Raw genomic sequence first — 25,688 nt, 5'->3', positions numbered from 1 at the left:
ATCTACACCAGTGTAAATCAATACATTAGTAGAATTATGCTGGTGTAAAATCAATAGCATAAAATACATCAGAATCAGGCTTGGGGTGTCATCAGAAAAAGGTCCTGTGATATGAATGCTGTTCTCCCTTTTGCATTTGAACTTTGTGATGTACAGACTAGTATGCAGTACCAACAAGTGTTTGAGTACTGTTTTTTTCCCCTGGCGTTGACAAGAAAGGGCTTGTTTTTATTGTCAGGGTTGGGTTTTTTCCTTCTATATCATGTGTCCAGACACCATGCTGATAGGCAAAGGAAATAGAAAAGCCTTACAAATTCCACAATTTGTGTCTCGCCCTCAAGTTTCCTTCCATTACAAGATACATTATTTTCAGACCTCTTTGTTTCATTCTCAGTCCTTAGTGCTTGTCCATTTGCTATCTGTACTATTGACCTAAATCCTTAAATCTTTACGAGAAAAATTCCCAATGAGGCCTTATGGGAGCTTTCCCTGCATTAAGATGGCATGATTAAACAGCAAGCTCACACACACAACTCACACACACAACAGGTACACAGCCAGTTACAGGAGAAAGCTCATAAAGCAGAAATCTCATTAGGGTTATCAGCGTAGACCTTTGTTAGCTTTTTGCTTGGACCATTTTGAATTTTGTAACAGTTAAATTGTACATGGTTAAATTATAGATTTTGTTTCTGGTCTTCTTTCAGTACCAGCATGACAGCAAAGGTGTGTTGACCATAAAGGTTCTTCATGAGACCCTGCCTGGCTAGAGAACAGCTGGCCACAGCTGTAAATCTAATCATTTTTTGAAAATAAGCTCCTAGTATGTAAGTACAAAGTCTTACTCTATTCACCAAAATTAAGTGGTTGCAGAACTAGTTAGGGGATCACAGATGCAATGGATGTTATCATGAGTGTGCCCAACAGTGCCGTAGCAACAAAGTTTGGTGCCTGGGGCAAAGGCTGCAGCAGCAGCCTGCCCTCGCTCCGTGCACCTAAGCAGGGGGGCACATGCTCCCCCCCGCTTGCCCAGAAGTGCACACAGGGGCAAGAACCGCCCTTCCCCCATCCCCGTGCCCCCCACAAGCTGCTTATGGCTCCATGCTGCATCCCACCCCAGCTGGGCAGCGCCTTTTGGCACCCGTTTGCTTTGGTGCTTGGGGCCATCGACCCGCTCACCTCCCCGGCCCCTTTCCCCTTACTGTGGCACTGGTGCCTGAGATATAAATTTAACACACCAAATGTGTGGAACTAAAATAATTTGCTTGGCATTTACAATATTTTGAAACAAACTTGATGGGGAAGGGAGGGGGAGGGTGGTAGGAGAGAAGGAAACCCACCCCCAAGCTTGTTCCCAAAGGATTATCATTTTCTTATTTTAGTTCTGCAACTTGTGCAAAATCAAAGTGTTTGTACTGTGCCCTACATAACTCCATACCTCAGAGAGATGGACAAGATACCTTCCAGATATCTATTCCCTAATAATGCTCAGAGTACCAGAGTAAAAAACAGAACACTTTAAAGAATGTTTGTGGCAAGATCCAGCAATTTGTTTGCTTACCACAATGGGTTTCACTGCTTTTGCCAACTAAGCTTTAACTAATTCACACAAGGGGGAGCGAGTGTTTTTAGAAGCCTTCCTCTTCACTCCTTATGCTTCTGTGCTACTACGCAGGCATGTGCATCTTTTGTTTTGTTTGAACACATACTCCAACAGTGGGTGTTGGTCACTGCTGCAGTATCTCTCAGTGCATTTTAGCCCCAAAGTTTTAACATGTTTATCTTACCCAGCTGAAGCCTCCTCCTGTTTCGTAAGTAGTACAGTGGAATGCAGTGGAAGAGACCCAAGGTCCCGGCCACCCAGATTAGAGATTTTTGTGTTGAGATCCCTATATGGCTCTGTTAGACTTCAGCTCCATCTCTTAGTTCTTCTCCGTTCCTTGTTTGGGAAGTTAGTGGGAGGGGAACTAGGCAAGGAGCTATATAACCTAACAGCTTACAGAGGCAGAGTGCACCATCCTAGAAGAGCCGTCCCCAGCAAAGAGCTCTCAGGGTAAGTGGCAATGAATGAACAGTTTGACTTACAGAATTCATCAGCACTTATTACTAAAAGTTTATTAATAACAGATGCTGTTCAGTAGGATGCAGTGTTCTGGTATTACTTGCTCACATATTTCATTTTAAAACAGCACTGATGAAAATGACTATGGTGTTAATATTTACCTTTATTTGTAAGATATTTTACAGTTCAGCCTAGTCATTTCACATATAACACTGACAGGAAACCAATCTTAAAGGAATATTGAATACTATTTCAATTATTGTTCTTGTTTGAGAACAATGAGCCAAATTCACTTATATCTGCTTTGGATTGAATCTAGTTCCTAACTATAAGAAGAGACTGGGTTAGGTTTTTTCCATAGATTTGTTTCAATGGTGTAGAATTACTTTAGAAAATGCTTTGAAAATAGACTTTTAAATGGGTGGAGAATGCAAAAAACATTATTGCTGCTGTCCAGAATGATATGTCTGTTTGCTCCCTTGGGTCTTCATACAGAAAATGATGGTGGGTTGCAAAATACAAACATTTCATTGAAAGGAGCCGGTTACGAGTGGACTGCTCCCAATGAGACTGGAATCATTTAAGTCAGCTGCGGAGCCTGGTGCTGCCAGCGCTTCTCTCTCTCTCTGACACACACACACATGCACATGCGCGCACACGCACACACACACACACACACGCATGCATGCAACAGGAGCAGGATGGCTAACAAATAAACTGTTTTACGCACCTGAGCTGGAGAGGGTACTTTATCCCATGGTATTGTGCTCGATTTCCTACTGTAGGATGTTAGTATAGCATGCTGCGGCAGTCGTGAGCAGTTGAGAGCTGGTTGGCGGCAGAGAGGCCTGCTTGAAATCAGTCAGCTTGGATTTCTTCAACTTTAATGCTTTATTACTAAATATGGTTTTCATTTAGAATCTCCTAACCTCTGAAACATTGCATTCCCTTCTCCTCCCCCCACAAGTGATTTTTGGCACAGCCTGGGCTGCACTGCTTTGAGCAACCCCTTGACCTCCAAACTCCATTCTGAAAACAGACGCTTGGAAGTCTATTTCCTAATTAGGAAATGGTTTGTTCCAAACCGGACTGTTCATTCATAGGAGCTAAGATCTGCTCCATTGAGTAAATGCTTAAACAGACATAGCCTCCTTTCCCTCACACATACATAATTGAGGACAACTGCATCCCCCCTCACTTTTTCAATTAAGAACAGTACCTGCAGCACTTAGATTAGGATTTCTGTATGGGCTTTTATCCTGGAAACCAGCATCTATGCAGCTTAGAGAACTGCTGCACTGTCTGTTTTAGACTACTCTTCAGCAGAATGACAGCCCAGCTCACAAGAGGAATGCCTGGAGTGTTCCCTTTTCACTCGGGACTAGCTATTCTATACTTCCTTTCCCATGCATCAAAGATCCCTCTAACCTGACTCCCACTTTATTCTCCATTTGCAGCACCTCATTGCTTGAGATTCTTGGTGAATGCATCTTTAGCTTTTACTATCTGTTGTAGGTTTAAACACCTGTTCACAGAGACCTCTGAGCCAGACACTTCATCCAGCAATATTCAGATTCTCCCCCACTTTATAAACTGCTAGCAAACACCTTCCTCTTCAGTGTTGAGTGCACATTGTACCTGATATAGAAGGCTTTTTCATTCCTATAGCTATCAATTTCAGCAGTGAATTTGGATAAATGAACTCTCCTCAAGTTTTAAAACTCTATCTGTCCTGTGGGACACTCCCAATTTTGGAGGATAAAATCCATTGCATACCACTGAACTGTTGCATGCCACTGATACAAGGAAACAACCCCTCACCCTTTGCTACAGAACTGGTGAAATATAAGGGTCAATATTTCAAATTAAAGTTTCAGAGGAGACATTTTATTGTAAGCTGTCTTTTAATGATATTCCTGCTCAGAATGGTTGCCCTGCCTGTGCAGATCAATACCAATCCATTCAGGTGGTTGTCTGTCTTCCTGGATTGCGCAAATGTCTGCAGAATTTTTCTATTTTGTTTATAGGACCATTTTTGCCCAAAAGGCCTGAAGACATTGACATAGAAGATGTGTGAGGAAGAGGATAGCACCGCACTGGTTTGTGACAATGGGTCGGGACTTTGTAAGGCTGGCTTTGCTGGAGATGATGCTCCTAGAGCAGTTTTCCCTTCCATTGTGGGTCGTCCCAGGCACCAGGTAAATTACCAGTTCCATTACTTAAGTACAGCAGGGTGGATTTTATGGGCTGTAATAGAATTAAAGGAGTTAGAAGTGACGCAGAAGCAGGAGAATCATTAACCACAGCTCCCAGTGCTGCCTTGGGAGTCTCCGATCTAAGAACATAATTGCCCCAATACTTTTTAGTTTGAAACTAGCAAATTGACTGACAGTGTGGTATACCTGCAAGCTGTTCTACTTCATGATATTTAATGTTCTAGGACAAACTAAGACAAAGCATCCCCTGAAGGTGTGCATATCTGCATTAGGATATGACCTAACTGCTCGTGGGAGGAGTCTTTTTCAGAAAATGCTTTCAATATCACTTTCTTCTATATTTTGTCTTGACATTAGCTCAGCTAATATTTTGGTTGCTGGTTTCCTTGCTGTCCTAGCAAGTGGAACTGTTTAAAAATCATGCAGAAATCTTTGTAGACATGTTGACCACCACAGAACCTGGCAGCAAACAGCCCCAAACCCTCCCCAAATTCTCCACTTTTATCCTTGAAATAACATTAAAATGTTACACTTTGTTCTCAACAGAAATATTCAATAAGCCAGTATTTCAGTCTCCATATTTGTCACATGACTAGGTAGCTTGGTTATTCAGTGGTTCTTCGTCACCCAAGAATCTAGTTCTGGGAGAATCCTTAGTAGCCATGCAGACTACCTTTAGGGTAGTGCTGCATTAGCAACTTGTTGCAGAGCACACTGGAGGCAATGGAAAGGAAACCAGTAATTTAATTAGGCTGCAACCAAAAGCAGCTGCACCTGCAAAGAAGATACACTCTTCCTGGTCTTGTCTCCAACTCTGAAAATAGTCACTTGTTAAAGTTTTGAAATACATCTGTTCTGCCTCTGACAGAGTAGTGAGAGTAAGCTAAACTGAAGCAACTGTTAATTTTGAAAGTCCTTCACTTACCAGACACGTCTTTGCACAACACTGCTGGGCTTATGTTAAAAGTGCCTTATATTGTTAAAAGAATGTGTGAGTGACCCCAAATCTAAGTGCTTGTAGCGGGAGGGTCATAAGCATTTATCTGTGGGGTCACTGACATGATCTAGTGACATTCTTGTAGTGGCAGAAGTTCCCCCAGAGATTACTGTCAGTTTAGAGAAGAGTTTTTTGTTTTGTTTTTAATCAAAGCTGTGCTGCAGTCACATGATTATATGTTAGTTAAATTTTGCTATGACTGAACAGTCTCTGCTTCTGTTTGTGCATTACCTCAAACAGGGTCCATATACGAACTTCTGGGCATTACTAATTCAGATTGTCACTTTTTGCAAACAGTGAATTCATTGTGCAAAAAAGCAGCAGTTTAACTGTAATGAAAGCAAGTGATGCTCCCAGTTCAGTAGGCAGCTGAAAACAGCATTCTAGTATAATTCATTGCTAGCTGTACATGAGACACAGTGCTGTCACTCCACTGGAAATCCAATGCAAAATACTGGATCAAAGCCATCTCTTCCTGAGAAGGATCAGTGAAGAAGCAGAGGTCTGGAGTGTATAATTATCTTATTCTGATAAGGCAACAAGTAATTAAATCAACAACAGCTATCCTTGCTTGATTCAAAGTTGTAACATTTTTAATATGGAGGGAAAAACTGTACCTACAGAGAGCCTAAGAAAAAATTAAAAAATATATTGCTCATTGCTTACCACTAGATGGCATTATATAGTTTTATTTACTGCATTCCAATATTTCAGTGAAACTGATATGCTTTTTACTGATTACTAAAATTATGTATCAGATAATCATTAAAAATTTAACTACTTATTTTGCATTATAGTGATGAATTTAAAATGACTTTAATAAGAATCTAAAGTCCTGAGATTTATGAAGTATTATTGTAAATAAGTTGAAGCTGCAATGTAATTTTTTTCCCATTTTTTCCACATTACAATTAGTAAAAATGATGGTCCTGGTATTAGTATTAAACAAATGTTTTGTCAGCAATGTCATTAGTCTGAAAAGTCATGTTATTGGTTTATTTCACAACTATGGATTACATTATTTATGTCATTTTTTAGGGAGTGATGGTTGGTATGGGTCAAAAAGACAGCTACGTAGGTGATGAAGCTCAAAGCAAGAGAGGTATCCTGACCTTGAAATACCCCATAGAACATGGGATCATCACAAACTGGGATGACATGGAGAAGGTATTTCAACATTTGAAAGCTTGTGTCAGGTGTAGGTAGAATTTTTTAGTACAGGAGTAAAAGATTAGAAAATAAATTGTATCACAGTGTCATGACATCTAGTAGTATTTTATTTCATATGAGAAAATTACTAACAACTGAAGCTGAACTAGTACTTGTTAGCATTTATTCAGCACTTTACAGCTCATCATTGTTCCATGTGACGTGTTTACCTTGCTAATTACTCCTGGTATAAAACATCTAAATGGCTCCTGGCTGAGATGGAAATTCATACATCATTGTCTCTAATGTTCACTACAAAGCATTACAAAATATTGTAGTGAAGACCAGTTGTGAACATCAGGAACTGATCATTGCCCAGAGGGATGCCACTTTCATTCATAATTCATTCCATCAAAAAAGAGTAATGTTAGACTTGAATTTGTCTACCAATGCCATTTTTTTTCCTCATGGATCTTTCCCTTTTCCATCTGAAATACATTTTTTTTTTTTACCAACTGGTCCAGGTTCTTTCAGCTGGCTGGCTTCTTAGTGCATTTCTTGCAAAACCCAGAATTGGTTTTGGAAATCAGTCTATGACACACACACACGGAGATCTTCCAAATAAGTTACTACATATAAAGCATCAGTGGTAAAAGCAAACATAAGTCATTTTTCACAGTCACTTTGATATTCAGTCATAGCCACTTCGGACAGCAGCCTGTTAAATATTGTTAGCCAACATGTACTGCTAGAAGCACTTGTAGTTGCATGGCAATGGGAACATTGATCCTGAAGGTCTCTTCCAAACCTGTGATTCTGACTATTGTGCATCCTCTGAAGTTGTGACACTTTGGTTACAAATTGTTGGTTGATGATATTTCTTCACTTTGCCTCTTTTCACTGTGTTTTTAGATTTGGCACCATTCTTTCTACAATGAATTACGCGTTGCCCCTGAAGAGCATCCAACTCTGCTTACTGAGGCTCCACTGAATCCCAAAGCCAATCGAGAGAAAATGACACAGGTACATTGCCTTAAGGAACATTATATCGGCATTACAGAATACTTACAAAGGCTAAGTTACTTCACTTATGCACAGAGCAATTGGTGGTATCAGATAACATGAAACAAGAAACAAATGATACACATTGGGACACAGGGAATCACATGAACAATCACCCATCTTGCACCCATCTTGCAACTCCACAGTAAGTTAGAGGTTTAATGCTGCTGCATTAAACTAAGTGTCTGTGCTTTAACTTGTTTTAATTGGATTTCCTAAATATAACTTAAAATAATTTAAAAGCTGTAACTTGGTGAAAGGATTTGACATCATAAGATCAAACTGAACACAGCAATGAGAAATGTTCACTGAAATCATTTCAAGCTTTGTAGCTTAAGCATGGTTTTAACAGGATCACCTGGAGTACTTGCAACAGTTTTACTGTCATGTTATTAATATCCCTGGCAATAAAACTGTCATGGAAGCAAAGGGATGCAAAGTGGCCAGTTGTCCAGTTTGCTTATTTTTGTAGTTTGAACTTTTTTATGAAAGACAGGGAGCCAATTCATATGTTTTTGAAGTTCAGCTTTTCAAACTGGCTTGAAGTGAAAGACTGTTGCCCTTTAATGAGCAATGCTGCTTTTACATTGCTTGGTCCTAGACCATTTTAGAAACAAAATGTGCACTAGTCATACTGCTTGATTTAATGTTTCTATCCACAGATCATTTCACTCAACTCTGAATATGAACATGATCAGTTAAAGAGTAGAATATTAAAATGTGTAGTTTGGGTTTTGTTTGGGTTTTTTTACAGTAAAAGTTCTGGTGCAATTGATGCCTGTTTGTAGTGACACGCTGGTGCCCTGGCATGTATGTTGCTCCTAAGCTGCTGTCACTGTTTTAGGTAGTATTATTTGAATACATACATCAAAATTGTTACTAGGGAGAAATATTGTTAGTAACAGGTTGTTGCTCTTACTAGGTGCTGCAAATAAGCATGGACTGTTATCAACTATTTGATGAAACCTGTGGGAACTAGAGCCACAAATGGACTTAAGTCACTGCTATGCTTAGCATCACAGCATCTTAATTTTCGGCATATAGGCCCCCACGGTGGAATTCACAGCCTTTAGATCCATATACAATACATAAGGAAAGTTGGGAACCTCAAAAAGAGACCTACACAGGAGTACATGTGCTATTTGAATGCTTCAGGGGATATAGGCAGAGTATTTGTTTTGCAGATACTGAGTAGGCTTCAGTATTAAACAGATGTCAAACTACTTAGTCCTGCTAAGATACAGGTACTTCTGGCTATGTCCAGAAGCAGAGTTTAGGCATTTGGGGACCTCTAACATACAATGTTAGATACCTATAAAGTTCTGGAAGGTCCAGGGTAAGGTAGAAGTTGGGCAAGGCTCCGAGGATCATGATTTTGGATTTTGGCAACTAAATCCCACCTACGGTCTTGTGGATTTGGGCTTAAAACAAATAATACATATTGATCAATATATCGTGGTACAATCTCAGCCCCTCTGTCAACATGCACATATGAGAGACAGTGAAAGCAAGAACATACATATGAACAAATATGAGAAATGTGTAGAAGTTAGAGTACAACTTACAGGAATCTATTTCAGCCTCCTTTTTTCTCTAATATTTTGTTTCAAATGAAGAAAGCCATAGAGCTCCAGTAATTCAGTATTTTGTTGCATTTCAGATTATGTTTGAGACATTCAATGTACCAGCCATGTATGTGGCCATTCAGGCTGTTCTGTCCCTGTATGCTTCTGGACGTACAACAGGTAGGTCTTTGAGAGGAGGGAGTGGGAAGTTTAAATAGTTAAAAAAAAAAACAAAAAAAAGTGTGTGTGTGTTTGTGCATGTTGGTGGGGGGAGCCACAATCTGAAGGCAAATTACATCTGTTTTCTCAAAGGGATTGTGCTCGACTCTGGAGATGGTGTCACCCACAATGTGCCAATTTATGAAGGCTATGCTTTGCCTCATGCCATCATGCGTCTGGATTTAGCTGGCCGAGATTTAACAGACTACCTCATGAAAATTTTGACAGAACGTGGCTATTCCTTTGTGACAACTGGTAAGAACCAGTCCTAACCAAGGACAGGATTTGCTTTATGTGTAAAATTTGTGATAGCCTTCAAGGATCATTGGCTATTCTAGTATTGTATAGAAGCATAAAGAAATGGAGAAGAATGTAAGATTCCCATTTAGCATTACTAAATGACTATTTTTAAAAGGAAATAGTGTGTAAGGGCTGCTTAGATATAGTGAACTGTTGAAAAACAAGATTTTCATTCCCATACCTGGTTAACAGCTGAGCGTGAAATTGTCCGTGACATCAAGGAGAAGCTGTGTTATGTGGCCTTGGACTTTGAAAATGAGATGGCCACTGCTGCCACTTCCTCCTCTCTTGAAAAGAGCTATGAGCTGCCCGATGGTCAAGTGATCACCATAGGTAATGAGCGCTTCCGCTGCCCTGAGACCCTGTTCCAACCCTCCTTCATTGGTAAGTTAATTGACGTCTTTCATTGGTAATTTATGTTGCAGTAACTATCTTGTTGTCCCTGGGCTCTTGTAACTCTTATCTGTTCCCTGCAGCACATTCACTTCAGCATATACAGTTGCATATGTTCTAGTAAACCATTCGTGAGCTGGAGCTAACATCTAGTCATGGTTCAGCAGCTCATAGACTCTTTCCAGAAAAAAATAGCACTCGTTTCTGCCCACCCACATATGGGTGGATACTGCTTCACATTCTACTACTACACCGTAATACTGGAACAGACAATTATTTCAGGCAGGGGGCTGCTGAGTTTTGGAAAGCTATGGAGGGCTGCACGTGTAGCCCTGCCTCTTGATGGGTGCCCCACCCCCTGGTCACCATCTTGGGATCAGAAGTTTCACCCTGTAATGCCTGGCTTTTGCCACCAGAAGTCCCTTCCCTTGCCCCCGGAAGTACTCCTTTCAGTAAGGGGCTTTGCTGTATTGGAACCAGAAGAATACCAAATTATATTGTAAAAAATGAACATCTAAAACATTCATTAATTTGATTTAAAAAATATTTTTGCCCTGGTTTATATGCATTTGTGTAGTGTACATAGAGGTAAATGCACAATAGCAGTGTGGCCCTGTGCTCCCCAGTCTGGCCATGCAGCCGTGAACTATGTGGTGCTGGAAAAGGGTGGGGGCAAGAAAAAGGGACATGGCTAGGAGGGTGGAGCTGGGCTCCTGGCTCCTGCTGCCAGCTCCCCCTGGGTCCTACTGCCGCTGGCTCCTGTCCTCTTTGACAGACAGCCAGGAGCAGATAAAGATTTTCTAAATTTTTTAGGGGTTCTGTAGGCTGGATAGAATGGTCTGATGGGCTGGATCTGGCCCATGGGCTGTGTTTTGCCCACCCCTGCCTTAATATCTCTGACAAATATGGGCTAACAAGTTGTCTTTACCTCAGTACTAGAAGTTGATGCACACTGAAGATTCTATATAGACAATTAAAAATGCCCCAAGGTCAACTTTGGCAGAAGGGAGTAAGATTTCATTTTCTCAGAGTATTATCCACCTAGACACCTACTGTCAGCATGACATACCTTGGCCCAGAGATGATATTTCTGTTTTGTCAAGTTCATCATTCACTGATCATGAATTCCTTAAGATGTACTGGAGAGTCAAAATCCATTTCAGTTTTTCTTGTTTTCCTAATGAAGTTGCCAAAGTTACCAAGCTAACTGCACTTTGACCACATCCTTGCTCAGGTCCTAAGTCTCCAGCTATCACTTCTCTGGGGCTGGAATCACAGTTCTCCCAGTAACCAATTTTCTGAGAACAAAATATATCTTTAAAACAAAAGCACTTTAGAGAAAACAAGGCATAAAAGAGGATACATACATCTAACTCACCAGCTTTTTAACAATGTATCTTCTACACAAGGATCCTGGTAGGTTTGGGTTCTGTAGACCTCCTACAAGTCACCTTTGGATGGGTGAAGTATTATGTGACTTAGTTGGGAAGTTCTGTAATACTATATACGTCACAAAAAAGAGTATATGTAATACCATATATGTCCCACTTCACTAACTGGGGTACCTGCCTGGGAGATCCAAGATTTTAGGACCTCCATTACTCAGACAAGGTTTGTGCTCATATCTTCCACATTCCAGCTCAAGGCCCTTGGTTAGGCATTACCCAGTATACCTTTTTACTCCTCTTAATGTTAAACATGATTTACTGGGCAGCCAAAGGGACTAGAAGGTAAGGCAGGTAGGTGACTGGCTCAGTTGCTTAGCCAACTGGGCATTGATCCAAAAGGGAATGGGACTTAGGTTCTGACCTTTTTCCCTTCCCAAGCCAAGATGGAGTGTCCCTGTATTTTGCATTCAATAATGAGCCAGTAAAATAGATAGGTAAGAGTGGGAGGAGGGCCTAGAAGCCAGGGTTTACCTTGTTTCAGGTCTGGTGGGCAGCTCATTGAGCTACAGAACCAGACTTCTTGCTGTTCTCTTTCTGTCTCCATATATAAGTAGGTCAAATTAAAAAAAGCAAAACAGAAGAGGTGAAAGGTGCTCTTGGTTCTGCTTAGCTTAGAGCCTGCTTGGACTCATACCACCTCTCTTGGCAATGGAGGCCTGAATCTCCTTGGCAGGCAGACTAGGGTTGCCAGAGTGGTACCCTTCTCAGAAAGGAAAGTCTTCTGGCTCAATGTGCCTCATATGTAATTATATGTAGAGGCATAAGTGAATTTAGGCGAAATAAGATTTAGGCTTTGCTGTTTGCACCTTAAAAAAAAGTTAAGGCACATGTGTCATGCTGATGAACTGGCTGCTGCAGTGCTTTTCAACCTTTTTAGACTCAAAGCACCCCTCAGAAAATGCCAGCTTTTGTGTTTTTACTCATTTTTTGACAACAGAAAAATAATAGAGTAATTCTTCTGCTGCAAAGAACTCAGAAAGACTACAGTTAAGTGAGAATGTTTTTAACCCTATGGATTCTTATTTGATAATCTCTGGGTTTAACTTGTGACTCATATTGGTACACTTAACAGTTCCAACATTGTATGGCACTTTATAGCATACTTTGGTGTGCAAGGCATCCCCAAGGGTATGACAACACCCTTGTCAAGTATTACTGACCAAAGCACAGAATGCTAGGCATCAAATGAAGTTTCTGAACCAGCAGTAGTTAAAGTAGTTACATAGGTATGGTTACAAGGACAGAACTATGACTATTCCAACTCTGAGCTGGGTTAGTTTTTCAAGAGTCAGTGTGACCATAAATGGAATTCTTAGTCCATTTAAAGTAGGATGGAAAAAATTCTAACGGAGACTTGCTCCTGTCTCAGCTCCTCTTGCTTTCTTTTAAAATGAATGGCTATTCAATAAAAGGTCTGTGGTCCCAAATAGCTTCTGAATAATAAACAGCTTAGCCAGCTGCAAAATGACATTCCACAGGTTTGTATAAGCCCTGGGGAACGGTGTCTTTCAAGCAAAAGTGTCAATTAGTGTTTGTAGGTCTACTTAAAAGTTTTATGACTATTTACATATGGCCTATTCTGAGTGTTCTGCTATAACCCTCTCAGGCATGGAGTCTGCTGGTATACATGAAACCACTTACAACAGCATCATGAAATGTGATATCGATATCAGAAAGGACCTTTATGCAAACAATGTCCTGTCTGGTGGTACAACAATGTATCCAGGCATTGCTGATCGGATGCAGAAAGAAATCACTGCTCTGGCTCCCAGCACTATGAAAATCAAGGTACAGTGCAGTGCCATTATTTTTAACCTATTAGAACTCATCAAAATTGGACAAACTGTTTAAATTTCAATGAAGAACAGCAAGATGGTTTTGTCAAAATTTTTTGAAAATGTTTGTGGATTTACTGATTTGATATGGTGCATACTTCTATGGCTAAATTAAATGCAAGAGATGCCATTAGGTTTTAGATTGTCCAAAAAGGTTTAACTGTCATCTGGTATCTTTGTTTACCAGACATGTTTCTTCCATAACAGAAAGTTGTATTTTTCTTTCTTTCTTAAACAGATCATTGCTCCTCCAGAGCGTAAATATTCTGTCTGGATTGGTGGTTCTATCCTTGCTTCTCTGTCTACTTTCCAGCAGATGTGGATTAGCAAACAAGAATATGATGAAGCTGGCCCATCCATCGTTCACCGCAAATGCTTTTAAATTGCTTTATCTTTATATACCCTTTAGCACATTACTGTGAATATATTCAGGAATAAATACGTCCTTATAATTTCATTCCAACATCTTTCATAGTAAGAGCTCCGATTACTTGGATACTATGTATTTTTTGAATACATCTTCGATATGCTACTTCCAACTTCTTTTCTTTTACAAAGCATGTGTTTTCAAATAAGCTTCTCATTATTATTGCTTTTAATTCACCCTCTTGTGGCCCAAATTTAGTACTGCGATAATAACAGCAACAATATACCAAAGGGAAAAGGCCTACTGCAGTGGATCTCAAGTTTTTTTACACTCAATACACCCCTTTTAGACTCAAGGCATCCTTTAGAAAATGCAAGCTTAGTTATTACTCTTTTGGTTTTTTATGGCTAAAGAAGAATAGCAGAGCATTTTTGTCTGTTGCCAAAGAACTCAGAAGGACCACACCTATGGATTTGTATTTGCAAACTTTTCTGAATCACAGCTGTAAACTTGGGCTAACACCATGTGGCACCCTCTGGCACCCTTGAGAGGATCTCAAAGCACCCCAGGGTGTCACTGCAGTCTGGTTGGGATCCCTAGTCTACTGTTTGAAATAGTACAGTTCACTTGAACAGTACAGTATTAGTGTCCAAACCCTTTACTTGCCAGGTACAGCATTTTAATTTTCATGCCATATTCTGACACCCACGGAAGAGTCTTGATTTTCAGAGATGCCAGTGGAATGGAGGCACCAATTTATCATCACAGTAAGCCAGTCCTGCCTCTGTTTTCACAAAAACAGATGAATGTGGGTACCAAATTAGTACTTCACTTCTAGCTCTTGTGCTCTGCTGACCCACTGGACTCTTGTGATCTGATCAAAGGGCTAGAACGAATGGTTGCTCAGAAGTAGCCCCATGCACATGTATAAAAGCCCAAAATGTTACTCTTATAGGAGATACTTTAGCAGTGTGCTTAAACCAGGGACGGACAATTATTTGGGCTCGACTGCCACATGCACTGACTTGGTAACCTCTCGTAGGCCATCAGCAACTCCCTTCTCACCCACCCTCAGCAACTCACAAAAGCTCCCAATGTGGGATGGGGCCCCAGGTAGCTGTGCTCAGGAGCAGGACAGGTGGGCATGGGTTCTGCAGGCAGGGCCATCCAGGGAGCAGAGGGCAACTCTGCTCCACCCTGGCCCTATGCTATTACTGTCCCATTATCCCAGCCCTGGTCCTGACCACAGTTCCTCACCCATGCACACTGTTTGCATGGCTCCCAGGAGCTGCATCCAGGGCTGCTATCTTGGGGGTGGTGATAGCGTGGAGTCAAGGTGGAGCTGGAAGCCACCCCCAAGCCTCACTGTGGGGCTGCAGCACCCAGAAAGGGAGGAGGGCTGTGACTCCTGTGGAGGAGGCTCAGGAGGACAAAGAGGGGCCAGGAGACAGCCTGCCCACCAAGTGGCAGAAAACTTAGCCTCCTTCCCCTTACTCTCCAGTCCCCTGCCACAACCCAGGGTATGCAGCCTACCGGAAGGGGAGGAAGGGAAGTGGACCTGGCAGCGACTCCATCACTTGGAAAAATGGCCAGGACCTGGAGGGGCTGGGGGCTCCCACCACAGCATGAGCATCCTGGGATGAGCTGCAGGTTGGCATAAGAGAGGGGTGCCCCAGTGCTGCATGCTTCCCCTGGCCCTGGCTGGGTCCTGACCACTGCTTCCACAGCTCCTTGCCTGGCTGTTTAGTCTCCCTGGAGACTGGCTCCCAGCCCTGGATGCTGCTCCCTGCCTGGCCATACACTGTCTCCATGGAGACTGGCTGCTGGCCCTGGCCCCAGATGCAACCTCACTAGGGCTGCTGCTGCCCCCGCACCACCCCACCCCAAGCTGGTGGGAATGAAGGCTGCTGCCAGGGCAAGCTGCAGGCTGGCTTGGCATGGGGGTCCCCCTGTGCTGCCTGGTGGGGCTAAGAGACTCACTGCAGGCCATGCAAAAATCGCTCCATGGGCGGATCCAGCATATTTTGCCCACTCCTGATTTCAACTTTTCCAGTTAGGCGGGACTGGAACTTTCACTGTGAATGCATGACATCACAGTGCGCAGTACAGCTGTGCGAAACTTTGGGTGCTGATTCGATTCGGAGGAGATTCAGCCTGATTTAGTGGCTGAATCTCCGAATCCGAAATGAATCAGGACACATTAAAAGGTCTGAATCAATTTGAAACTCTCTGAATCTTTCCAAATTGATTCGGAGAGCTTTGGGGAGTCAGGCAGTCCCTGCTGGCTGCAGCAAGGAGCTGGACACAGACTCCAAGCTAATAAGTAGGGGATGGGGGAAGGGAGGCTGAAGAAGGGGGGAGGGGACCATTGGGGAACCCCTGCCAGGACCCATCCCCTGCCTGCTCCCCCCCCAGCCCTCCCTGACCCTGCCTGCTCTCCCAGCCCCACCCTCACCATGGCTACCCTGCCCGCCCCAGCTCCTGGCCCTTTAAAAAAAAACAAAAACCCACCTAACTCGGGGGGAGGGCAGCAATCCCTGCTGTCCCCCACTGCAAGGAGAACTGTGCTATGAGCCCCCCAACCCCTGCCTGCTACCCCCAGCCCCCCATGGCTGCCCCACCCACCCCAGCTCCAGCCCTTTACGAAAGAACACCCCCTCTCCCTCCCTCTGACTCATCGGCTGCTGTGGTGGGGCTTCTGGGGGCTCGTGACAGAGCCCCCTATGCAGTGCAGGGCAGCGAAGATCACCCTTGGCCAGGCAGGAGCCAATGTGTCAGGGCTTTTTTTTTTTTTAAATGGCTGGGATCTGGGGTAGGAAGAACAGCTATGGGGGGAGCGGGCAAGGGTGAGGGGGCTCATGGCAGAACCCCTGACATTGTGTGGGGCAGTGGGGGGCAGCAGGGATTGCCCCTCCGCCTGGCAGCACCCAGTGAGACGGGGCTTTTTTTTCCCCCCAAATAGCTGGGAGCTGAGGCAGGTGGACCCCTGGCACGGCTCTATGAGCACTCATGGTGCTCTGGCGAGGTGCCGGAGGACTGGAAGAGGGCCAATGTGGTCCCTATCTTCAAAAAGGGAAAAAAAGAGGACCCGGGAAATTACAGGCCAGTTAGTCTGACCTCAATCCCGGGTAAGCTCTTTGAAAAAATTATCCTGGCACACATCCAGGAGGGCCTTGCGGGGGAATGCATGCTCAGGGGCAACCAACATGGGTTTATCAGTGGCAGGTCTTGTCAGACCAACCTGGTGGCCTTTTACGATCAGGTCACCAAATCATTAGACGCAGGGGTTGCTGTGGATGTAGTCTTTTTGGACTTCCGGAAGGCTTTCGACACTGTCTCTCACCCTGTCCTCATCAAAAAGCTGGGAGACTGTGGTGTCGATGCCCACACGGTCAAATGGGTCGCCAACTGGTTGGAGGGCCGCACCCAGAGGGTGGTAGTGGATGGGTTCTTCTCAACCTGGAAGGATGTGGGCAGTGGGGTTCCGCAGGGCTCGGTCCTCGGGCCTGCACTGTTCAACATCTTCATCAGTGACTTGGATGAGGGGGTAGAAAGCACCCTGTTCAAGTTTGCTGATGACACTAAGATGTGGGGGGATGTGGGTGCACTAGAAGGGTGCAATAGGCTACAAGCTGACCTTGACAGGTTGCAACGGTGGGCGGATGAGAATAGGATGGGGTTTAACACTGATAAGTGCAAGGTGTTGCACATGGGGAGGAAGAACCGGCACCACACTTACAGGTTGGGGAACTCTCCTCTTGCCAGCACGGAGACGGAAAAGGATCTTGGAGTCGTCATTGACCAGGGACGGACAATGGGCCGGCAGTGTGGGGAGGCAGTCAAGAAGGCCAATCGTACCCTATCATGCATCCACAGATGCATCTCGAGCAGGTCCAGGGAGGTGATCCTCCCCCTCTATGCGGCACTGGTCAGGCCGCAGCTGGAGTACTGCGTCCAGTTCTGGGCGCCACACTTCAAGAGGGACGTGGACAATATGGAAAGAGTTCAGAGGAGGGCCACTCGTATGATCAGGGGTCAGCAGGGCAGGCCTTATGAGGATAGGCTACGGGACCTGAACCTGTTTAGCCTCCACAAGAGAAGGCTAAGGGGGGACCTTGTGGCCTGCTACAAACTGGTCAGGGGGGATCAGCAGGTATTGGGGGAGTCCCTGTTCCCCCGTGCGCTGCCAGGAGTGACCAGGAATAACGGTCACAAACTGGCGGAGGGTAAGTTTAGATTAGATATTAGGAGGCGCTACTTCACAGTCAGGGTGGCTAGGGCCTGGAACCAGCTTCCAGGGGAAGTGGTGCAGGCTCCTAGCCTGGGGATTTTTAAAAGGAAGTTAGATGAGCACCTTGCCGGGGTCATCTGACCCCGGTGCTCTTTCCTGCTAAGGCAGGGGGTCGGACTAGATGATCTACCTAGGTCCCTTCCGACTCTAGCTACTATGAAACTATGAAACTATGAGATGGGGCCTGGGTGATTTGGAGATTTGGCCGATTCGGCAGTAGCCGAATCTCTGAATCAGATTTGGCCGAATATATTCAAGAGATTGATTTGAATCGCCTAATGGAATCACTGTCCCCTGAACTGGCCAAATCTGAATCTCTAGCGAATACTAGCCATTTCACACAGGAGCCATTTGACACTGCAACCAACACGAGCAGTTTTATCTGATTGCTGTGGTTTTTGGTTGGCTACTCTGTAAAACTAATCTAGGTTAACTTCTGGTTTTAAAATTAAAGTACTTTTGCTTATGTAACCCTAATGTCTGAGGTATACAGTTCTCAGTAGTTATCAGGTAACATATCTACATTTTCTGTCTTGTGAATTTAACATCTGTTTCTTTCTGAAACACTCTGAAGAGTAGGTTTCGTATAGAAATCACCACCATTATCCTAATGGGTGTGTGGTGTGTTCTGAGTTGGCAGCTCATTTTTTGTTTTGGATCCACAAGGCTTATTATTTTTTGCTATCCTGAATGCCTCTGTCTCCAGTTGAACAAGTTATTCAACGCATTCACCTGTTTTGTTTTGTTTTTTCAAAGCGCTCTGCAGCAGAAACTGTTACTTTGTTTTTGTAGCACTTAGGATGATGGCTAGCCATGAGGTAGTATCTGAATATGGTAAATGATGAGGTTAGTACCAGGTATTCAGAAAGAAGCAGAACACAGATCTTAACGAATGTTTATAGAAGTTCCGTGTGTAGGAACAAAATTTTTATACTTAGTAAACTTCTTCCCCTCTTTAACCTGAGACAGATCTCTTAGCCATGCTAAAATTTATGTTGGGTATCTTGGCAGATCCAAAAATTATTTAAAGAAATTATGACTTCTGCAGCTTCTACAGTTATGGCCTAAGCTGTTTGAGATTGACCTATTGCCATTTGTAACCTAATACATGTGCACTAAAAATCCACATACCTGGAAGATATGACAAGCCATTATTAAAAATCTGTAGATCAGAGAGAAGTTAAAGCAAGGCACAGTGACCTCAGAAGCACTGTACCAGTTTCATCAGCATCATCATTTGTTGTTTGAAGTTCACTTTATTGCGGTCTCATATTATTTCAGATACATTTGCAGATCCCGATTTAATGACATTCTGAACTCTATCTTGACACAGCAACAAAATAGCTTCAAAATTGGCAAGAGCAATAAATATCAAATCATTAAATGGAAAATATATAAATATAAAACATCAGTCCTTCCTGAACACATTGTAGGAAAACATGAGAGCCATTTTTACTATTTTGGGCACCTGTTAGGTAGGAGATTTTATCTTCCTTCCACATCACCTTAGATCCAGCATGATTATTTGAACATCTTTCCCAACTACATGAGCACAGGTCTGTAGAAGAAATCAATCCATTACTCATTGAAATCAACCAATACAGGAAAGTAGGTATCATCTATATATCATAAGAGATTAACCGGTGATAATCAATTCCATTTCCAAAGCTAGACAGGAAAGAAGTATTCTATACATTATATGATTTTCTTTTGGAGTCTCTTCTCCATGAAAACCAATAGGGCTCATTCAGCATAATGCTTCCAGTCATTTTAAAAGCTGCTGACCAACAGCCTTGGAGGTCAAAATCCTCCATTCATCACCAGAAATTCTATACTTGGCAGCAATGTAAGTCCTTACACTACTCTGCCAACATTCATAAATTTGGACATGGTAAACACCACCACTAGGGAGAAAAGGTATGTAGTATGTGATATTATACCTTGATATCCTTGTTAGGGCTGCTAATAATAAGGATGCCAAACACCACTGTTAGTATGGTTTTGTGATGGGAATACTTCATTTAGTATCAGCAGGCCTACAAACAACCAAACCATTTTACATATGTCCCCATACACCTATTAAAAGGCAACAACTTTTGTTCATTGCTAAATTCGACTGGACTGAAACAGGATGTACGGTTTATTATTTCTTATTACACATCCAAGGCTATTTTATATAATTCCTGTATGTACAAGTGATCTTGCCTCTGTCATTTGCCTGTTAATACACAAGTTCAGGCTAAGAGAGGAACAGAAAAATAGCTACACCTGTGAAATTAAAAAAGAAGACCTTAGTGCACAGGAGTAAAATTTGGATACACACTATAGTTCTTTATGCCCCAGTACACACTGCCTGGGACCATGTTTCACAGTGGAAGCTGTAAGCATACTGTTTCATATGGAACAGGAGGGTGGAGGCTTCAAGTGAGAAAAACCTACACTCTAACCTCTCCCAAACAAAGTAACCTCTAGCACAACCAAGCTTGTGTGGGAAGCATATAGGCAGAGAGGGTAGTTTCTGTTAAGACTGTTGCTGGACGGGTGAGTTAGCACTTCACTTGTTTACACATACATTTTCATGTCTGGATGTGCCAGAGATCCAGTGTGTTGGAGCAGACTCGATGATCAAATCTGCTCTGCACGCAAGCTAACGCACACGGCGCTGCATTGCTTGCAGTTGTAGTGTGGATAAAATGGTGGCAATGTGCTTTTGAATTAAAACATTTCCATGTGTTTTAGTTCAAAAGTGCACCGCCACCATTTTGGACACACTGACACACAGAATATTTTGCTGCTTATACAACTATAAGTGACGCAGCACTGGGTACTTTTCAAAGCACCCAATGCTGCAGTGCTTGCATGTGTAAAAATGTTTTTGGTGCCTTAAAAAACAATCTAGCCTTAAAGGTCCAAGCATGTTTGGAAACAGCCACACTTTTTTTTTAAAATCATAAACTAAACTTTGAACAGGCCCTTCTGAAATGTCATATATTAGGTACAGCCTTTTTTCTTGATTAACAAAATATTACAGAGCACAGGCACCCACTGAAGGATGCACATTCTCTTGAGAGCATGACAGATTGGCAATGCTGAAAGGCAATTTATAAGATGATAGAATGAACTACTTTTTTTGTATTGTGAAATTTTGTGATTCCAGCTGTTTGCTTGATGCTTGCTATAGAGAATGGAATGGATTATGTGGCTCTGATCAGACATACCTAGCACTCTTGTAAAACCGAAGGACAGCAGCCAGGATAACAGAACAGAACTCAAGCCACTTAAGATATTCATCACTAAATCCTTTTTAGTCTCAGTGGAGTCCATGGAAAAACTATGATTATTTTTTATCAGAACAAACTTAGGCCAGTGCCTAGCTTTTGAAAACTCCACCCTGAAGGACACTTGGTCTAGTGTCTAACCCCTTTATTCCATTACCCCTTCGAAAGGGAGAGACTTTTCCCCATTTCTTGGCATTTTATATTTAGGCATAAGTATAGTAACCTCCTTATTGGTTCTTATTTCTCAGTGGTTACTCACAAAGACAAAAGAGCCCTATTACCATACTTGTGAATTATACTAAGATAAGGAAAGTTGGCTTTCTTTCAAATAAACAAATGAGTATTGTTTGTGGTAATGTTTAATAACTATTTATTGTTCATTCAGAGATTCTCATTATTAGCAGTTCAGTCATGCAAACAGCATGGTAGAGCCTTAAACTGCCAAACAGAAAAACTATTTTGTGGTTACTGAAATTAACTTTGAGGGGACTGGTAGAAAGTAGGGAGAAGCAAGTGCCTAGTTTAAACACACTTAACCTTCATAGGTTAGTCAGCAGCAATGCAGATTTCTCAGAGGTGGCAGGTGGGAGAATCCAGTTTGAATTTTTGTTAGCCATAGAAAACTTCAGTGCAGCCTTTGCTTTTCTTGGAGAGGGACATCCTGTCCAGCTTTGAGAAAGGAAGTGGGGGTGGAGAAGAGGGAGGGCAGCCTGTTCAGGGAGCTTCCAAAGAGCTAATGTGAGAAACGTTCCTTTTCTACCTCATAGCATATCCCACAGGTTTCTACTGAATGGTCCATGATATTTACTGGACTCTTCCTCCCAAACAGTGGCAAGAACCAAATAGCAGAAATGGGTGGCTCTTGGAAGTTGATATTAGCAATGCACTGATCAGTCAGGAAAGACAATGGGCTATACACAATCCACATATTTCAAGGGGAGAAATGTAAAAAATCCATCCTGAAATTGCTTCTCACAGTCAGTACTGAGCACTTGCAAAAAAACCCCCTAATCCATTCCATTATATTAAATGCAACATACTTACATTAAATAGTCTAGGTTCCTTAGTATGTGGATGAAAGCCCTTTTTTTTACAGACAGAAACTTCAAATATACCCGCATTTGTAAGTCTGAAGATGCCAGTGCTGGAAAGCAAAGAACAAAACCCAGTTAAGAATTGCAATGCAAAGAATTTGCTTGGACATTTTAAATAAATCCACATCATCCAACATGCTTTAGTAAACAATGTTTTAGTTAAAACAGGCTATTAACATCCAATACAAAGTGTTTTGCGTAATTTGTGAGCACAAACTTGAGCCCAGCTCTCCCACATCCCTGTAGAGTGTCCGAACAACAAGGCTATTGGGTAATAGGGCTTGTTTCTCTCCATTCTGTCTTTTGTATAAGTCTTCTGAAAATGTCTCCTGATAGTAGCTCATTTCTATCAGAATTTGAATGCTTGGATTCATAGCTACCAGCAGAAACTCAGGTAATAGAGGCCAGGTACTAATCAACCTTGCAGGTGCCTGCACAAAACTTAAGAATACAGACACCTAAGTCACAAAGCATGAGCCTTAATAATTTTGTTTAGTGACCACAAAATGACTTAACTTCTGATCAATGAAAAAAAAAAATCCAAAACTTGGAGTACTGCACATGCTCAGAAATGAGCTAGGCTAGCCACCTGCTGCCTCACTGCCAGCTATACTCTGGTATGATCCAAATCATTGTGGGGAGGCACCTAAAGTCCTGATTTCTCAGGGGACAGAATACTGAAAGTAACTGTGTGACAAGGACAGCATACATGTAGCTCACTAGAAGATGATGTGGTGTTACTGCCATTACCTTTTGCCCAATAGGTTAATGGCAAAAAACACTTGCCCCTAAGACAAAGACCTTAGGTTACCTCAATCCCTCTTGCTTGCTCCTTTTCTTCCCCGTGACATTTACATTTGACTGCCTTGTATCCAGCTTCACTAGAGCCTTTATTTCTGTGGATTTTAGCTCCATACCCTCACATTCAGAGCAATGCCTAAATATCTGTAATAATCTGAGCCCATATTAACATCAGCTTAAAATGATTTGTTTTAATTTTTCTGCACTGTTTATTAACTGTTTAGGAAAAAGGATGTGTATAAAACATTATAGCTCTACACTGCATTTCTATTTTCATACTCCCACCTGATTGACCAAACGGTGGAGTTGGGACTGTTAAATCACTGACAAATAAGATCCAAAAGGGCTAGAGCTGCCACAGCCAACTGCTGTCATAAGAATTCTGTAAAAATTTACAAAAATTTAATATTAAAGGGAGAAAACTGAAGCAAGAATGAATACTGCCTGTAGATCTTACTGGAATGCATATCAAGATCAACTTGACAATACAGGGAAAAGAAGCCAAATATATTAGAACTGTTCTTGCCCTTCACCCTGTTCGACCTTCAGAGACTGTTTTATATGTAATCTCGTTCTGAGATAGTGGGGTGGAAGAGATAGCTAAATATTACTTAGAAAAACAGAACTCACTCATTATGCTTTGGTGAACAAACAATTGCAATAGCCTCTGGTAACATTAGCTGATAAGAACAATGAGTGTGAAGATCAACACTGGATAAGAATGCAGTTTGTGTTGGATGAGTCTACAAAAAGAAAGGGAAAGTTCTACACAGTAAAAATATTTCTTACAAATCAAGGTCACAATACATTTAAAAAACCCCCAGGAATTAGTTACTAGGGAAAATGTATTGGCATTCAATTCCTTTAATTTGCTATTAAATTTTAAATTTTTCCAGCCCAACACACTTTAGAGGATAATTATCATGAATGACTAAATCAAACACAACCCAGATACAACAGTTTCAGGAGCATATTTGTGATGCCTGGTTGATGAAAGCAAACTCAGTGGAAATTTTACATTGCTTTTGCATCTGATTAATGTTTTGACTAAAGGGAAAGATCATAGAATGAAAAATGTGTGGGAAATACTGAAGAGTGTGGAAATGACATCATTTCAATTTTCACCATGTGTTAAATCCAGGCCATACATTAAGTAATTAATACTGGTAGAGTGTAAACACTTACAAGTGCTATCAGAGGGTAATAAATTAATACCTATGAAAAAATTGAAGCACGACCATTCACACTTAATAAGACAGATTGATGCTATCTCTGTACAAAAATTTCTTTTCATATCATTGCCATTTGGTTCCAATGCAAATGTATAGGTAACAGTAAATGGGTATTTTCAATATTGGCAGTCTGATCCTGATCTCACTTCCCCTGGCTTTCAGAGGAGTTGTTCCCAATTCATGCTAATTTGAGTAAAATAAAAACCAGGCTCCCACACTCTGAAGAGGTCAGATATTACTTATCCATTAATAATTCAAACAATAAAACATTAGGGATTGGACAATTACCAGTTAAGTGTTTTACTCATTTCCACAGTTGATTAGGTTTAGTTCTTGATTTGACAAGTTGATGGAATGTCATATTAATTGATTTGGAAATTAAAAAAAAAACAGAGATACTCTAATAAAAGAAAGCCTCAAACTTCTTTTGCCTGATTGCTTCTTGGTGGATTTGCCATCTTATTTTTTTCATTGACATAAATGAAAAAAAGGGAATCTTTAAATGAAAGCACACATTCTATTTTTTTAGTATGGATTTTGAAAAATCATTTACCTTCTCTGAAGAAAACTAATAATGCCTAATACTACTTTTTCCTAATTCTACTGTTTGAAAACCTGTAAGTAGCCTGGAGGAAAGTACATATAATTCAGTGAGGAATATGGTCTTCTTTTACATATTTAGAATTTTATATTGCTATAAATGATTGTACTATTTGTGGGCCCTGTATAAAAATGAATAGCAATAGCAAAGTTTTTGCCCTTCTCCCTGCTGAAATACATCAAATAGGAAACAAATTTAAAGAAACTGCCCTTGAGAACAGACGTTGCCCTATCCTGCCTCCATATACATATATACAGCTCCTGTTGAGCTAACCCAGGGATGGGCAATTATTTGGGTTGCAGGCCACAAATGGAGTTTGGTGAGCTGAAGCAAGCTGGGTGAGTACCCCCTGACCCCACAACAGCTCATGAAAACTCCTGGGGTGCTTGGTTGGGATGGGGTCACAGATGGGTGGGGACCAGCATCCAGGAATGGGAAGGGCGGGTAGGGCTGGTGACAGTGTAGGACTGGGGCTGAGGCAAAGTCATGAGCCATTGCCCGCATGCCCCTGCGACAGGCACCTGACCTGCAGGCAGGGGCACGTGGGGAGTGGATCATGGCTCTGCCTCATGTCCTGGCTCCATGCTGTCACCACCAAGTAATCCCAGGGTGTCTATGGAGACCGGACAGGACCTGTGCGGACAGGGCAAGTGGCCAGGTGGACAGGATGGGGCTGCAGGCGGGCAGGGAACTGTGTCCAGGGCTGGGTCTGGGGATCATGAGGCAGTGACAGCATGGAGTGGGGGCCCAGGGCAGAGCCACGATCTGTAAGCCCCTG

The 25,688-nt window shown here is 42.2% G+C and overlaps 2 protein-coding genes across 4 annotated transcripts in view; one reads left to right on the top strand and one right to left on the bottom strand.

The window, feature by feature from the left end:
• The first annotated feature begins 1,915 nt into the window (after window positions 1–1,915).
• ACTA2 (actin alpha 2, smooth muscle) lies at window positions 1,916–13,713 on the top strand. Its single transcript, XM_090058495.1, has 9 exons — window positions 1,916–2,053; window positions 4,090–4,260; window positions 6,314–6,442; window positions 7,337–7,447; window positions 9,147–9,231; window positions 9,364–9,525; window positions 9,763–9,954; window positions 13,018–13,199; window positions 13,485–13,713. The coding sequence occupies exons 2-9, from the start codon at window positions 4,132–4,134 to the stop codon at window positions 13,626–13,628; spliced, it is 1,134 nt and encodes a 377-aa protein (XP_089914621.1). The 5' UTR covers window positions 1,916–2,053; window positions 4,090–4,131; the 3' UTR covers window positions 13,629–13,713.
• Window positions 13,714–17,922: 4,209 nt separating this feature from the next.
• STAMBPL1 (STAM binding protein like 1) overlaps window positions 17,923–25,688 on the bottom strand; it is a 32,386-nt gene continuing 24,620 nt past the window's right edge. For all 3 annotated transcript variants that reach the window (XM_090058493.1, XM_090058494.1, XM_090058492.1), the window contains exons 9-11: window positions 23,708–23,820; window positions 22,227–22,326; window positions 17,923–19,462 (exon numbers count right to left, since the gene is read on the bottom strand). In XM_090058493.1, coding sequence (XP_089914619.1) covers window positions 19,406–19,462; window positions 22,227–22,326; window positions 23,708–23,820 — 270 coding nt within the window. In that variant the 3' untranslated portion in view covers window positions 17,923–19,405. The remainder of the gene's footprint in view (window positions 19,463–22,226; window positions 22,327–23,707; window positions 23,821–25,688) is intronic.

The sequence above is a fragment of the Crocodylus siamensis genome, chromosome 7 (assembly GCF_052110815.1).
Source record: "Crocodylus siamensis isolate JL-2025a chromosome 7, ASM5211081v1, whole genome shotgun sequence".
Taxonomy (NCBI): domain Eukaryota; kingdom Metazoa; phylum Chordata; order Crocodylia; family Crocodylidae; genus Crocodylus; species Crocodylus siamensis.
The sequence above is the reverse complement of the archived record's forward strand: the minus strand, read 5'-3'. Positions and strand labels throughout refer to the sequence as shown.

Coding starts and splice junctions, on each gene's coding strand:
- ACTA2 (XM_090058495.1), top strand. CDS start 4,132: ATGTGTGAGGAAGAGGATAGCACCGCACTGGTTTGTGACAATGGGTCG. Junction 4,261..6,313: donor TGGGTCGTCCCAGGCACCAG/GTAAATTACCAG, acceptor GTCATTTTTTAG/GGAGTGATGGTTGGTATGGG. Junction 9,955..13,017: donor GTTCCAACCCTCCTTCATTG/GTAAGTTAATTG, acceptor TAACCCTCTCAG/GCATGGAGTCTGCTGGTATA.